The sequence below is a fragment of the Salvelinus fontinalis genome, chromosome 9, assembly GCF_029448725.1.
Source record: "Salvelinus fontinalis isolate EN_2023a chromosome 9, ASM2944872v1, whole genome shotgun sequence".
In the NCBI taxonomy this organism is placed as follows: domain Eukaryota; kingdom Metazoa; phylum Chordata; class Actinopteri; order Salmoniformes; family Salmonidae; genus Salvelinus; species Salvelinus fontinalis.
In genome coordinates this window covers 58,971,730-58,986,316 of record NC_074673.1, presented here as the reverse complement: position 1 = coordinate 58,986,316, position 14,587 = coordinate 58,971,730, and the positions used below count along the sequence as shown (strand labels likewise).

The 14,587-nt window shown below is 49.4% G+C and overlaps 1 protein-coding gene across 1 annotated transcript in view; it reads right to left on the bottom strand.

Annotated features, from left to right (window-relative positions):
* b4galnt4a (beta-1,4-N-acetyl-galactosaminyl transferase 4a) overlaps window positions 1-14,587 on the bottom strand; it is a 430,046-nt gene that overhangs the window by 40,350 nt on the left and 375,109 nt on the right. Inside the window, exon 9 of the mRNA XM_055934959.1 lies at window positions 11,139-11,205. Coding sequence (XP_055790934.1) covers window positions 11,139-11,205 — 67 coding nt within the window. The remainder of the gene's footprint in view (window positions 1-11,138; window positions 11,206-14,587) is intronic.

Sequence of the window (14,587 nt, the reverse complement as noted above, 5' to 3'; positions counted from 1 at the left end):
TTCGACCAACTGGTGGACATGTCCATCAGGCTGGACAACATGCTGGCTACTCGGGGACGTCTAGATCGGGGTCTGGTTGTTCCATCCTCCCGCACTCTCTCTCCCGAACCTATGGAATTGGGAGGGATGGTGCGCAGGGAGACCGGAGGGGGTACCCGCTCGAGCACCATCTATGATCGCAGAGATCACACTGCTGATCGGTGCCGGGTTGGTTCCTCTGGGAATAGAGAAGGCAGGCAGGGCACTCTGGCATCACCCCAGGTGAGTAGGCACCATACTCATCCAGAGCCCTCTGCTGCACTTATGTTTGTCTCTGTCACCTTTCCGGATTTTTCCCTGCATTCCCAGTATAAGGCGCTAGTAGATTCAGGCGCGGCTGGGAATTTCATTAATAAAAATTTAGCTTATAGTTTAGGGATTCCTATTGTTTCTGTGGATATGCCTTTCCCTATTCATGCCTTAGATAGTCGACCAATAGGGTCAGGGTTTATCAGGGAGGTCACCGCACCTTTGTCTATGATAACGCAGGAGGGTCACAAGGAGAAGATTAGTCTTTTCCTTATTGATTCCCCTGCGTATTCTTTGGTGTTAGGCCTACCCTGGTTAACTACTCATAACCCCACTGTTTCTTGGCCACAGAGGGCTCTCACGGGGTGGTCGCGAGAGTGCTCAGGTAGGTGTGTAGGGGTTTCCGTTGGTGCTACTACGGTGGAAAGTCCAGACCAGGTTTCCACCGTGCGCATTCCCCCAGAATATGCCGATTTGGCACTCGCCTTCTGTAAAAAGAAGGCGACTCAATTACCACCCCATCGACAGGGGGATTGTGCGATAGATCTCCTGGTAGACGCTGCATATCCCAGGAGTCACGTGTATCCTCTGTCGCAAGCGGAGACAGTGGCTATGGATAATTATATCTCTGAATCCCTGCGTCAGGGGTTCATTCAGCCATCCATTTCACCCGCCTCTTCGAGTTTCTTTTTTGTGAAGAAGAAGGATGGCGGTTTACGCCCGTGCATTGATTATCGAGACCTTAATAAAATCACGGTAAAATATAGTTACCCGCTACCTTTGATCAATACAGTAATGGAGTCAATGCGCGGGGCCCGCTTCTTCACAAAATTGGATCTCAGGAGTGCGTACAATCTGGTGCGTATTAGGAGGGGTGATGAGTGGAAGACAGCATTTAGCACCACCTCAGGTCATTATGAGTACCTGGTCATGCCATATGGGTTGATGAATGCTCCATCAGTCTTCCAATCGTTTGTAGATGAGATCTTCAGGGACCTGAACGGGCAGGGTGTAGTGGTGTATATCGATGATATTTTGATATACTCTGCTACACGCGCTGAGCATGTGTCCTTTGTGCGCAGGGTGCTTGGTCGCCTGTTGGAGCATGATTTATATGTCAAGGCTGAGAAATGCTTGTTCTTCCAACAATCCATCTCCTTCCTAGGGCATCAGATTTCCACTTCAGGAGTGGAAATGGAGAGCGACCGCATTACAGCCGTGCGTAATTGGCCGACTCCAACCACGGTAAAGGAGGTGCAGCGTTTTTTAGGGTTTGCCAATTACTACCGGAGATTTATCCGGGGTTTTGGTCAGGTTGCAGCTCCCATTACCTCACTGCTAAAGGGGGGACCGGTGCGCTTGCAGTGGTCGGCCGAGGCGAATAGGGCTTTTGGTAAACTGAAGGCTCTGTTTACCTCGGCGCCTGTGTTGGCTCATCCGGATCCCTCTTTGCCATTCATAGTAGAGGTGGACGCATCCGAAGCTGGGATAGGAGCAGTGCTCTCTCAGCGTTCGGGTGTGCCACCGAAGCTTCGCCCCTGTGCTTTCTTTTCGAAGAAGCTCAGCCCGGCGGAGCGTAACTATGATGTGGGGGACCGAGAGCTGTTAGCTGTCGTAAAAGCCTTGAAGGTGTGGAGGCATTGGCTTGAGGGGGCTAATCACCCTTTTCTCATCTGGACTGACCACCGCAATCTGGAGTACATCCGGCAGGCGAAGAGACTAAATCCTCGCCAGGCAAGGTGGGCCATGTTTTTCACTCGTTTTGTGTTTACGCTTACTTACAGACCAGGCTCCCAGAACGTCAAGGCAGACGCATTGTCTCGGCTGTATGACACAGAGGAGCGACCCATGGATCCCACTCCCATACTCCCAGAGTCGTGTTTGGTGGCGCCAGTAGTGTGGGAGCTGGACGCGGACATTGAGCGGGCGTCACGTGCAGAGCCCTCTCCTCCTGAGTGTCCAGCTGGTCGTCTGTACGTTCCGTCTGCTGTCCGCGACCGATTGATCTATTGGGCTCACACATCACCCTCCTCTGGTCATCCTGGGATAGGTCGGACGATGCGCTGTCTTGATGGGAGGTACTGGTGGCCCACTTTAGCTAAGGACGTGAGGATTTATGTTTCCTCCTGTTCGGTGTGCGCCCAGTGCAAGGCTCCTAGACACCTGCCTAGAGGTAAGCTTTTACCTTTACCCGTTCCTCAACGGCCGTGGTCGCACCTGTCAGTGGATTTTGTGACTGATCTTCCACCTTCACAGGGTTACACCACGATCCTGGTCGTTGTGGATCGGTTCTCTAAGTCCTGTCGTCTTCTCCCTTTGCCCGGTCTCCCTACGGCCTTACAAACTGCGGAGGCTCTGTTTACACATGTTTTCCGGCATTATGGGGTGCCTGAGGATATAGTGTCTGATCGGGGTCCCCAGTTCACGTCAAGGGTCTGGAAGGCGTTCATGGAACGTCTGGGGATCTCGGTTAGTCTTACCTCAGGTTTTCACCCCGAGAGTAATGGGCAGGTGGAGAGAGTTAACCAGGATGTGGGCAGGTTTCTGCGGTCCTATTGCCAGGACCGGCCAGGGGAGTGGGCGAAGTTCGTGCCCTGGGCAGAGATAGCCCAGAACTCGCTACGTCACTCCTCCACTAACCTTACCCCTTTTCAATGTGTATTAGGGTATCAGCCGGTTCTGGCTCCTTGGCATCAGAGTCAGACCGAAGCTCCTGCGGTGGACAATTGGTTTCGGCACGCTGAGGAAACTTGGGAGGCAGCCCACGTCCACCTTCAGCGTGCCATAAGGCGCCAGAAAATTGGCGCAGACCGTCGCCGCAGTGAGGCCCCGGTGTTCGTACCAGGGGACAGGGTCTGGCTCTCGACCCGAAACCTGCCCCTCCGCCTGCTCTGCCGGAAGCTGTGTCCGCGGTTTGTGGGGCCGTTTAAAGTCCTGAGGAGAGTGAACGAGGTATGTTATAGATTACAACTGCCCATTAATTACCGTATTAACCCCTCGTTCCATGTGTCTCTCCTCAGGCCGGTGGTGGCTGGCCCGCTCCAGGAGACTGAAGTGCGTGAAGTTCCTCCGCCTCCTCTAGACATCGAGGGGGTCCCGGCGTACGCTATTCGATCCATTTTGGATTCGAGACGTCGGGCGAGGGGCCTTCAGTACCTCGTGGACTGGGAGGGGTACGGGCCGGAGGAGAGATGCTGGGTTCCGGTGGAGGACGTTTTAGATCCTTCTATGTTAAAAGAATTCCACCGCCTCCATCCGGATCGCCCTGCACCTCGCCCTCCGGGTCGTTCCCGAGGCCGGTGTCGACGCGCTGCTGGAGCCGCGCGTCAGGGGGGGCGTAATGTCACGACTTCTGCCGAAGTCGTTGCCTCTCCTTGTCCGGGCGGTGTTCGGCGGTCGACTTCACCGGTCTTCTAGTCATCATCGATCCATTTTTCATTTTCCATTGGTTTTGTCTTGTCTTCCCACACACCTGTTGTCAATCCCATTCATTACCTGTTGTGTATTTAACCCTCTGTTTCCCTTCATGTGTTTGTCAGAGATTGTTCGTTGTCATGTGTTGTGTTAATTGTGTATAGGTGTGCGACGGGTCTTCTTACCCAGATTTGTTTTATATTTTTTCCGTGAGTGTTATGGAGCAGATTACTAGGACTTTAATTAAAGTACTCCATTCTACACTCTATTTGACTCTCCTGCGCCTGACTTCCTCTGCCACTTATACACGCCATTGTGACAGAATCTCTGACCCTAAAAAATGAAGTCAGCAGGAGGAGGCACTTCACTAATGGAGGTTGAGGAACGCGTCCTGGAACACGCGGCGGAGATTGACAGTCTGTGCGCTGCCATGGATCGCATTGTCCAGAGTATGGATCGCTGGGAGAGACAGGGAGCGTGTCCAGTACCTCCACCACCCCCTGGAATTCCTTCGAACGTTTTTTCCCCTCCGGAACAGAACAGGATCCAGTTATCCCTACCCACGGGATACAATGGAGATACTGCCAGCTGCCAGGGTTTTCTCCTAAAACTGAACTTGTATCTGGCCACGGTCTCTCCAGTACCAACAGACCGTGAGAAAAGCTTCGCCCTCATCTCCTGCCTTACCGGGAAAGCCCTGGAGTGGGCCAACGCTGTGTGTGGAGAGGATAAGGCGTTGGACCATTTTGAGGAGCTCATCTGCCATTTCCGGAAGGTATTCGACCACCCATCCGAAGGCAGAGCAGCAGGTGAGCTTCTCTATCATCTGAGGCAGGGGAAGAGGAGTGCTCACGAGTTCGCGTTGGAGTTTAGGACTTTGGCTGCCGGCGCTGGATGGAGCGACAGGGCCCTGATCGACCACTACCGTTGTAGTCTACGCGAGGACGTCCGTCGGGAGCTGGCCTGTAGAGACACCACCCTCAACTTCGACCAACTGGTGGACATGTCCATCAGGCTGGACAACATGCTGGCTACTCGGGGACGTCTAGATCGGGGTCTGGTTGTTCCATCCTCCCGCACTCTCTCTCCCGAACCTATGGAATTGGGAGGGATGGTGCGCAGGGAGACCGGAGGGGGTACCCGCTCGAGCACCATCTATGATCGCAGAGATCACACTGCTGATCGGTGCCGGGTTGGTTCCTCTGGGAATAGAGAAGGCAGGCAGGGCACTCTGGCATCACCCCAGGTGAGTAGGCACCATACTCATCCAGAGCCCTCTGCTGCACTTATGTTTGTCTCTGTCACCTTTCCGGATTTTTCCCTGCATTCCCAGTATAAGGCGCTAGTAGATTCAGGCGCGGCTGGGAATTTCATTAATAAAAATTTAGCTTATAGTTTAGGGATTCCTATTGTTTCTGTGGATATGCCTTTCCCTATTCATGCCTTAGATAGTCGACCAATAGGGTCAGGGTTTATCAGGGAGGTCACCGCACCTTTGTCTATGATAACGCAGGAGGGTCACAAGGAGAAGATTAGTCTTTTCCTTATTGATTCCCCTGCGTATTCTTTGGTGTTAGGCCTACCCTGGTTAACTACTCATAACCCCACTGTTTCTTGGCCACAGAGGGCTCTCACGGGGTGGTCGCGAGAGTGCTCAGGTAGGTGTGTAGGGGTTTCCGTTGGTGCTACTACGGTGGAAAGTCCAGACCAGGTTTCCACCGTGCGCATTCCCCCAGAATATGCCGATTTGGCACTCGCCTTCTGTAAAAAGAAGGCGACTCAATTACCACCCCATCGACAGGGGGATTGTGCGATAGATCTCCTGGTAGACGCTGCATATCCCAGGAGTCACGTGTATCCTCTGTCGCAAGCGGAGACAGTGGCTATGGATAATTATATCTCTGAATCCCTGCGTCAGGGGTTCATTCAGCCATCCATTTCACCCGCCTCTTCGAGTTTCTTTTTTGTGAAGAAGAAGGATGGCGGTTTACGCCCGTGCATTGATTATCGAGACCTTAATAAAATCACGGTAAAATATAGTTACCCGCTACCTTTGATCAATACAGTAATGGAGTCAATGCGCGGGGCCCGCTTCTTCACAAAATTGGATCTCAGGAGTGCGTACAATCTGGTGCGTATTAGGAGGGGTGATGAGTGGAAGACTGCATTTAGCACCACCTCAGGTCATTATGAGTACCTGGTCATGCCATATGGGTTGATGAATGCTCCATCAGTCTTCCAATCGTTTGTAGATGAGATCTTCAGGGACCTGAACGGGCAGGGTGTAGTGGTGTATATCGATGATATTTTGATATACTCTGCTACACGCGCTGAGCATGTGTCCTTGGTGCGCAGGGTGCTTGGTCGCCTGTTGGAGCATGATTTATATGTCAAGGCTGAGAAATGCTTGTTCTTCCAACAATCCATCTCCTTCCTAGGGCATCAGATTTCCACTTCAGGAGTGGAAATGGAGAGCGACCGCATTACAGCCGTGCGTAATTGGCCGACTCCAACCACGGTAAAGGAGGTGCAGCGTTTTTTAGGGTTTGCCAATTACTACCGGAGATTTATCCGGGGTTTTGGTCAGGTTGCAGCTCCCATTACCTCACTGCTAAAGGGGGGACCGGTGCGCTTGCAGTGGTCGGCCGAGGCGAATAGGGCTTTTGGTAAACTGAAGGCTCTGTTTACCTCGGCGCCTGTGTTGGCTCATCCGGATCCCTCTTTGCCATTCATAGTAGAGGTGGACGCATCCGAAGCTGGGATAGGAGCAGTGCTCTCTCAGCGTTCGGGTGTGCCACCGAAGCTTCGCCCCTGTGCTTTCTTTTCGAAGAAGCTCAGCCCGGCGGAGCGTAACTATGATGTGGGGGACCGAGAGCTGTTAGCTGTCGTAAAAGCCTTGAAGGTGTGGAGGCATTGGCTTGAGGGGGCTAATCACCCTTTTCTCATCTGGACTGACCACCGCAATCTGGAGTACATCCGGCAGGCGAAGAGACTAAATCCTCGCCAGGCAAGGTGGGCCATGTTTTTCACTCGTTTTGTGTTTACGCTTACTTACAGACCAGGCTCCCAGAACGTCAAGGCAGACGCATTGTCTCGGCTGTATGACACAGAGGAGCGACCCATGGATCCCACTCCCATACTCCCAGAGTCGTGTTTGGTGGCGCCAGTAGTGTGGGAGCTGGACGCGGACATTGAGCGGGCGTCACGTGCAGAGCCCTCTCCTCCTGAGTGTCCAGCTGGTCGTCTGTACGTTCCGTCTGCTGTCCGCGACCGATTGATCTATTGGGCTCACACATCACCCTCCTCTGGTCATCCTGGGATAGGTCGGACGATGCGCTGTCTTGATGGGAGGTACTGGTGGCCCACTTTAGCTAAGGACGTGAGGATTTATGTTTCCTCCTGTTCGGTGTGCGCCCAGTGCAAGGCTCCTAGACACCTGCCTAGAGGTAAGCTTTTACCTTTACCCGTTCCTCAACGGCCGTGGTCGCACCTGTCAGTGGATTTTGTGACTGATCTTCCACCTTCACAGGGTTACACCACGATCCTGGTCGTTGTGGATCGGTTCTCTAAGTCCTGTCGTCTTCTCCCTTTGCCCGGTCTCCCTACGGCCTTACAAACTGCGGAGGCTCTGTTTACACATGTTTTCCGGCATTATGGGGTGCCTGAGGATATAGTGTCTGATCGGGGTCCCCAGTTCACGTCAAGGGTCTGGAAGGCGTTCATGGAACGTCTGGGGATCTCGGTTAGTCTTACCTCAGGTTTTCACCCCGAGAGTAATGGGCAGGTGGAGAGAGTTAACCAGGATGTGGGCAGGTTTCTGCGGTCCTATTGCCAGGACCGGCCAGGGGAGTGGGCGAAGTTCGTGCCCTGGGCAGAGATAGCCCAGAACTCGCTACGTCACTCCTCCACTAACCTTACCCCTTTTCAATGTGTATTAGGGTATCAGCCGGTTCTGGCTCCTTGGCATCAGAGTCAGACCGAAGCTCCTGCGGTGGACAATTGGTTTCGGCACGCTGAGGAAACTTGGGAGGCAGCCCACGTCCACCTTCAGCGTGCCATAAGGCGCCAGAAAATTGGCGCAGACCGTCGCCGCAGTGAGGCCCCGGTGTTCGTACCAGGGGACAGGGTCTGGCTCTCGACCCGAAACCTGCCCCTCCGCCTGCTCTGCCGGAAGCTGTGTCCGCGGTTTGTGGGGCCGTTTAAAGTCCTGAGGAGAGTGAACGAGGTATGTTATAGATTACAACTGCCCATTAATTACCGTATTAACCCCTCGTTCCATGTGTCTCTCCTCAGGCCGGTGGTGGCTGGCCCGCTCCAGGAGACTGAAGTGCGTGAAGTTCCTCCGCCTCCTCTAGACATCGAGGGGGTCCCGGCGTACGCTATTCGATCCATTTTGGATTCGAGACGTCGGGCGAGGGGCCTTCAGTACCTCGTGGACTGGGAGGGGTACGGGCCGGAGGAGAGATGCTGGGTTCCGGTGGAGGACGTTTTAGATCCTTCTATGTTAAAAGAATTCCACCGCCTCCATCCGGATCGCCCTGCACCTCGCCCTCCGGGTCGTCCCCGAGGCCGGTGTCGACGCGCTGCTGGAGCCGCGCGTCAGGGGGGGCGTAATGTCACGACTTCTGCCGAAGTCGTTGCCTCTCCTTGTCCGGGCGGTGTTCGGCGGTCGACTTCACCGGTCTTCTAGTCATCATCGATCCATTTTTCATTTTCCATTGGTTTTGTCTTGTCTTCCCACACACCTGTTGTCAATCCCATTCATTACCTGTTGTGTATTTAACCCTCTGTTTCCCTTCATGTGTTTGTCAGAGATTGTTCGTTGTCATGTGTTGTGTTAATTGTGTATAGGTGTGCGACGGGTCTTCTTACCCAGATTTGTTTTATATTTTTTCCGTGAGTGTTATGGAGCAGATTACTAGGACTTTAATTAAAGTACTCCATTCTACACTCTATTTGACTCTCCTGCGCCTGACTTCCTCTGCCACTTATACACGCCATTGTGACATCAGCCCCTTTCCTCAACACTTTGTTAAAGCACCTTTGGCAGTGATAACGGCATCGAGTCTTCTTGGGTATGACGCTACAAGCTTGGCATACCTGTATTTGGGGAGTTTCTGAGGTTGAAGGAAATGTCGTAGAGCTCCGAGACAGGATTGTGTCGAGGCACAGATCTGGGGAAGGATACCAAAACATTTCTGCAGCATTGGATGTCCCCGAGAACATAGCGGCCTCCATCATTCTTAAATGGAAGAAGTTTGGAAACACCAAGACTCTTCCTAGAACTGGTCGCCCGGGCAAAGGTGAGCAATCGGGGGAGAAAGCCTTTGGTCAGGGAGGTGACCAAGAACCCGATTGTCACTCTGACACATTTCCAGAGTTCCTCTGTGGAGACGGGAAACATTCCAGAAGGACATCCATCTCTGCAGCAGTTGACAAATCTGTCCTTTATGGTAGAGTGGCCAGAGGAAGTCACTCCTCAGTATTAGGCACATGATGGCCTCCCGAGTGATGCAGCGGTCTAAGGCACTGCATTGCAGCGCTTGAGGCGTCACTACAGGCGTCACTATCTTTGGCCTGAATGACAAGCATCACATCTGATGGAAACCTGGCACCATTCCTACGGTGAAGCATGGTGGTGGCAGCATAATGCTGTGGGGATGTTTTTCAGCTGCAGGGACTTGGAGACTAGTCAGGATCTAGGCAAAGATGAACAGAGCAAAGTACAGAGAGACCCTTGATGAAAACCTGCTCCAGAGTGCTCAGGATCTCAGACTTCAGTGAAGTTTCACCTTCCAAAAGGACATCTACCCCAAGCACACAGCCAAGACAACGCAGGAGTGGCTTCGGGACAAGTCTCTGAATGTCCTTGAGTGGTCTGAATACTTATGTAAATGTGTTTTTTGTTTTTTATTTTAATACATTTGCTACAATTTCTACAAACCAGTTTTTGCTTTGTCATTACGGGGTATTGTGTGTAGATTGATGAGGAAAAAATTACTTTTAATTAATTTTAGAATAAGGCTGTAATGTAATAAAATGTGGAAAATGTTAAGGGGTCTGAATACTTTCCAAATGCACTGTATATTTATTTTCCACACTCTGACATTGCTCGTCCTAATATTTTAATATTTCTTAATTCCTTTCATTATATTTTTGTGGGATTTGTGTGTATTGTTTTGTATAGTTCGGTATTACCGCACTGTTGGAGCTAGGAACACAAGTGATAATATCTGCAAAACATGTGAACGCAACCAATACAATTTGGTTTGATTTGAAGAGGATTATGTAAGACATTGGAAAAATGAGATGGAATGGAAAGTAGCTGTGTTTCTGTCTAAGTTAATCAAACTTAACCATGGGTGAAAAACTGTAGTTGTGTGTGTCCATGATAGAGAATCTTTTGGAAGATTGTGATGCAAAAGATTCCATGAATCTATGTCTGTGTCCCAAATGTCACCCTAATCCCCATATCGTGCACAAATTTTGCCCAGGGCCAATCGGGCTCTGGTCAATAGTAGTGCTCTATATAGGGAAGAGGGTGCCTTTCGGGACGCAGGCCACGTTTCGATTATTGAATGTTTACGAGAGATTTAAGTCCATCCCTCCGGCATGTGCCAAAATTACAGCAGTGTAGAAATCAAAGGATAGTGGAAAGAAATGAAAGATAAAGAAATGGAAATTGAGAGGGACCTCATTGAATTGAACCTCATAGCTTAGATTCTTGCCATCTCTCTGTCCCTCCATCACATCACCATAGAGATTATACGTAATGTTGTCAAGCAATTCTCCTGTGTTTATGTCTATGGTGGTCACCATAGACATGTTGTGTTTCCCTGTGTCCAAAATGTGTTCTTACAAAAAAATTATATTTGAACAACCAGCCCGGTATTCGAAAACCCGGAACAAGTGATTGTCATTCCATCACCTGAGCCATTATGCCAGAGCTCCAATCCTCTTGCAAGGTTGGGCTAAGGTTGTTACAAAATGATGGACACAAACATGAAACACAAGACTTCCTGATATAGTATTTCTAGTCCATTGGTCCAGAGTGAAGGGACTGCACTTTGTTCCTTAGGTCTGCCTTCCTGTCTGCTGTGAAACAACAGGGCAGTGGAGCCTGGAATACCATCTGTGCTCCCATCTACCTCTGTCACCCTAATCAACCCCAGGGAGCTGTGTATGTGTGTGTGTGTGTGTGTGTGTGTGTGTGTGTGTGTGTGTGTGTGTGTGTGTGTGTGTGTGTGTGTGTGCCTGCGTGCCTGCGTGCGTGTGTGCGAGAGAGAGAGAGAGTGTGTGTGTGTGTGTGTATACCACAACTACAATGAAAGCAGCAAGACTCGTTCTTTCGCCATTGGGTAGATATGTGCCTAAGGGGAACTTCTAGCCAGAGCATTACGGCCAGAGCCAACCAAAAAACAACAAACCCAGCTTACCCGTGTAGAGGGAAATGTAGGCAGAATCGATGACCTCATACTTCAGACCTGGCAGGAATGGACGCCACTGAAAGAGAGGAGAGAGAGAGAACGGCTTGAACGTACAATTTTACTTCATGTGACATAGGCTGGGTCCCAAATGGCATTACAAAGGGCCCTGGTCAAAAGTAGTGCACTATATAGGAAATGGGTGCAATTTGGGATTCAGCCATAGTACAAGACTTGCCCTGTTCATTCTCACACTCAGTAGTACTTATGTAAAGATGGATTCAGGGGAGGAGAGGAGAAGAGAAAAAGGAGAAGAGGGGATGAGATGTGAGGAGGGGAGGGGAGGAAAGTCTGAACCCCTGTCTTATCTCAGAACAGGGGGGAAATGTTGCTGGTTCGAATACCCGAGCCGACTATGCGAAAATCTGTTCAAGGCACTTAACCCTAATTTGCTCAAGAGGTGCCGTACCACTATGGCTGGCACTGTAAAACCCAACACCTACCCGGCATATGTGACCATAAAAAAGAAATGAAATGACCCTCAAACTTCAAGCGTCACTATGCCCAGAGGTCTACCATTACCAGAAAGAGGGAGAGATGCAGAGGAGAGACAGAGATGGATGCAGAGGAGTCGCAGAGAAAAACAAAGGATAGAAAACCAGACAGAAGTATCGATGGACACGGAAAGATAAAGAGGGCTTACGAATTGCGGGGGGCAACAAAAGAGAGAAGAAGTACAGCAGTGGGAGAAAGAGGCAGACAGACCAAAATGAGGAGACAAAGTAGAGCAAGCAAGGAGTGCTTGGATGGTGTGTGAATCCTGTGCTTGGGTAATACGCAGAGTGCTTGCAGCAGCACATACAGAGCCTGCGTCCCAAATGGTACCCTATTCCCTATATATTCCCATTTGGTAAAAGGTAATGCATTATATAGGGAATAAGGAGTCATTTTGGACACGGTCAGACAGAGAGAGAGAGAGACAGGCTACAATCATTTTTAAAGAGATTCTGAATTTACCAAGTCACTTCTGGTTACCAGCAGTGTATTCATGGGAGGCACGTCATTTTCTACACTTATTTCATTCATTTTTATAACTTTTATGTCGTCAGGGGATACCCTTTGAGGCCAGGGGCTCAAAGCTGCCCCGACCACAGCAATAGAACAGTACAAAATGATCACGAACAAAGATACAAATAAATCACTAACAAAGATACAAATAAATACAAAAATATATAAACAAATAGAAGTTACAATTTTCAACATTGCAACCACAACAATCTCTTCTTTCAATCAAAAGAACTGGGTTTTTGGCTCCCGAGTGGCGCAGCGGTCTAACACTGTACCCAAACAGGCCGCGCGCTTGTGGCATCATGCACAAATATATTTTGTCCCCCCACACCAAACGCAATCACGATACGCAGGTTAAAATATCAAAACAAACTCTGAACCAATTATATTAAATTGGGGACAGGTCGAAAAGCATTTAACATTTATGGCAATTTAGCTAGCTAGCTTGCAGTTGCTAGCTAACTTGTCCTATTTAGCTAGCTTGCTATTGCTAGCTAATTTGTCCTGGGATATAAATGTTGAGTTGTTATTTTACCTGAAATGCACAAGGTCCTCTACTCCGACAATTAATCCACACATAAAAGGGTCAACAGAATCGTTTCTAGTCATATCTCCTCCTTCCAGACCTTTTTCTTCTTTGGACATTATATGGCGATTGGAATCTAACTTTCAGTTACCATGATGACCGACCGAACTCAGTTCATCTTTTAATCACCCAGGTGGGTATAACTAACGAGGAGATGGCACGTGGGGATCTGCTTCTATAAACCAATGAGGAGATGGGAGAGGCAGGACTTGCACCGAGTTCAGCGTCACGAATAGAACAGACTGATTTTTTGCGCTTGGCAACGCAGACGCTCATTGGCACGTGCCAGCAGTGTGGGTGCAATAATAGAATAACATGTATGTTTAAATTTATATAAGCAACACATGCAAGGCACTACAACTCAGTGCTTGAGACATCACTACAGACACCGTGGTTCGAATCCAGGCTGTATCACAACTGGCCGTGAATGGGAGTCCCATAGGGCGGAGCACAATCGGCCCAGCGTCGTCCGGGTTTGGCCGGTGTAGGCCGTCATTGTGAATAAGAATTTGTTCTTAACTGACTTGCCTAGTTAAATAAAGGTTCAATAATAGTAAAAGCTGTAAAAACTGCAACTCTCATTATACCCATCTTATACTACAGTCTTAAACTGCCCTGGCGGCACCAGGGAATCAAGATGCAAGGAGTTCTGCAGACTATTCCAAGAAAACTGAAAGCAGATCTACCTAGATTGGTACGGACTAGTAGAACATTGAGAGTTAACCATCCCTGTGAATGGGTTTGGTGTCTCATATTTTACATTTTAACAGTGGGTTGGAAGATTTTTCCAGCAGAGCTTTGTAAACAAAAAGGGAGTAATGAAGTGATCAACAATAATTTAGTGAGGACCAGCCGACCTCCTGTCACCTGTAATAAGGCCATGTGTGCTATGGTAGACAGCATCCAAAAGTTTTAGGGCAGTGTCTGCTGAATTTTGATAAATGGTTTCACCATAGTCCAAAACTGGCAGGAGAAGTTGATTGTACAATCTGCTTCCTGCTTTTTAGAAAGAGGCAAGATCTATTTCAATATTAGTACTTTTTTTAAAGGCCTCTTTAAATATATTTTTTAATTTTATCCATCCAAATGCCCAGATATTTATAGGCGGGGATCTGCTGGATGAGAGAACCATCCAATCAGTACATATGTAGCCCATCTAAAAAGTTTTAAATCAACAAGGGTTTTCTGAAAAATCAGTTTGCAGCTGTAACATAGCTTGGTCAACAGCATATATAACCGTATCATCTGCATACAGATGAAAATGGCGCCGATAGATAGGGTAGCCGTGCTTCTAGCCCCTAGGCAACTTTGCAGTATTTTTTCTTTTTCAGTGTTATTTCTTACATTTATTTTGTGTTATTACATACAGCCAGGAAGAACTTTTGGATATCAGAGAGATGGAAACTCACCAACATTACCAGCATTACGACCAGGAATACGACTTTCCCAAATCGGATCCTTTGTTCGTACCCCCCAGGGCAATTGAACTGATTCCAACGGCTGATCCAAAACACTGCCGGCGGAGAAGAGGTATTTGGAGTGGACTTCTAGTCCGACTCAGGACGCATGCACACCACCCACCGCTTCCTAGTATATTACTTGCTAATGTTCAGTCTCGGGATAATAAAGTTGACTCGCTCAAGGTGAGGATTTCCTTCCAGAGAAACAACAGGGATTGTAACATACTCTGTTTCACGGAAACATGGCTCTCTCGGGAAATACTGTCTGAGTCGTACAGCCAGTCGGGTTCTCAGTTCATCGCCGCAGAAAGGAATATATAACCCTTTCCGGGAAGAAGAAGGGCGGT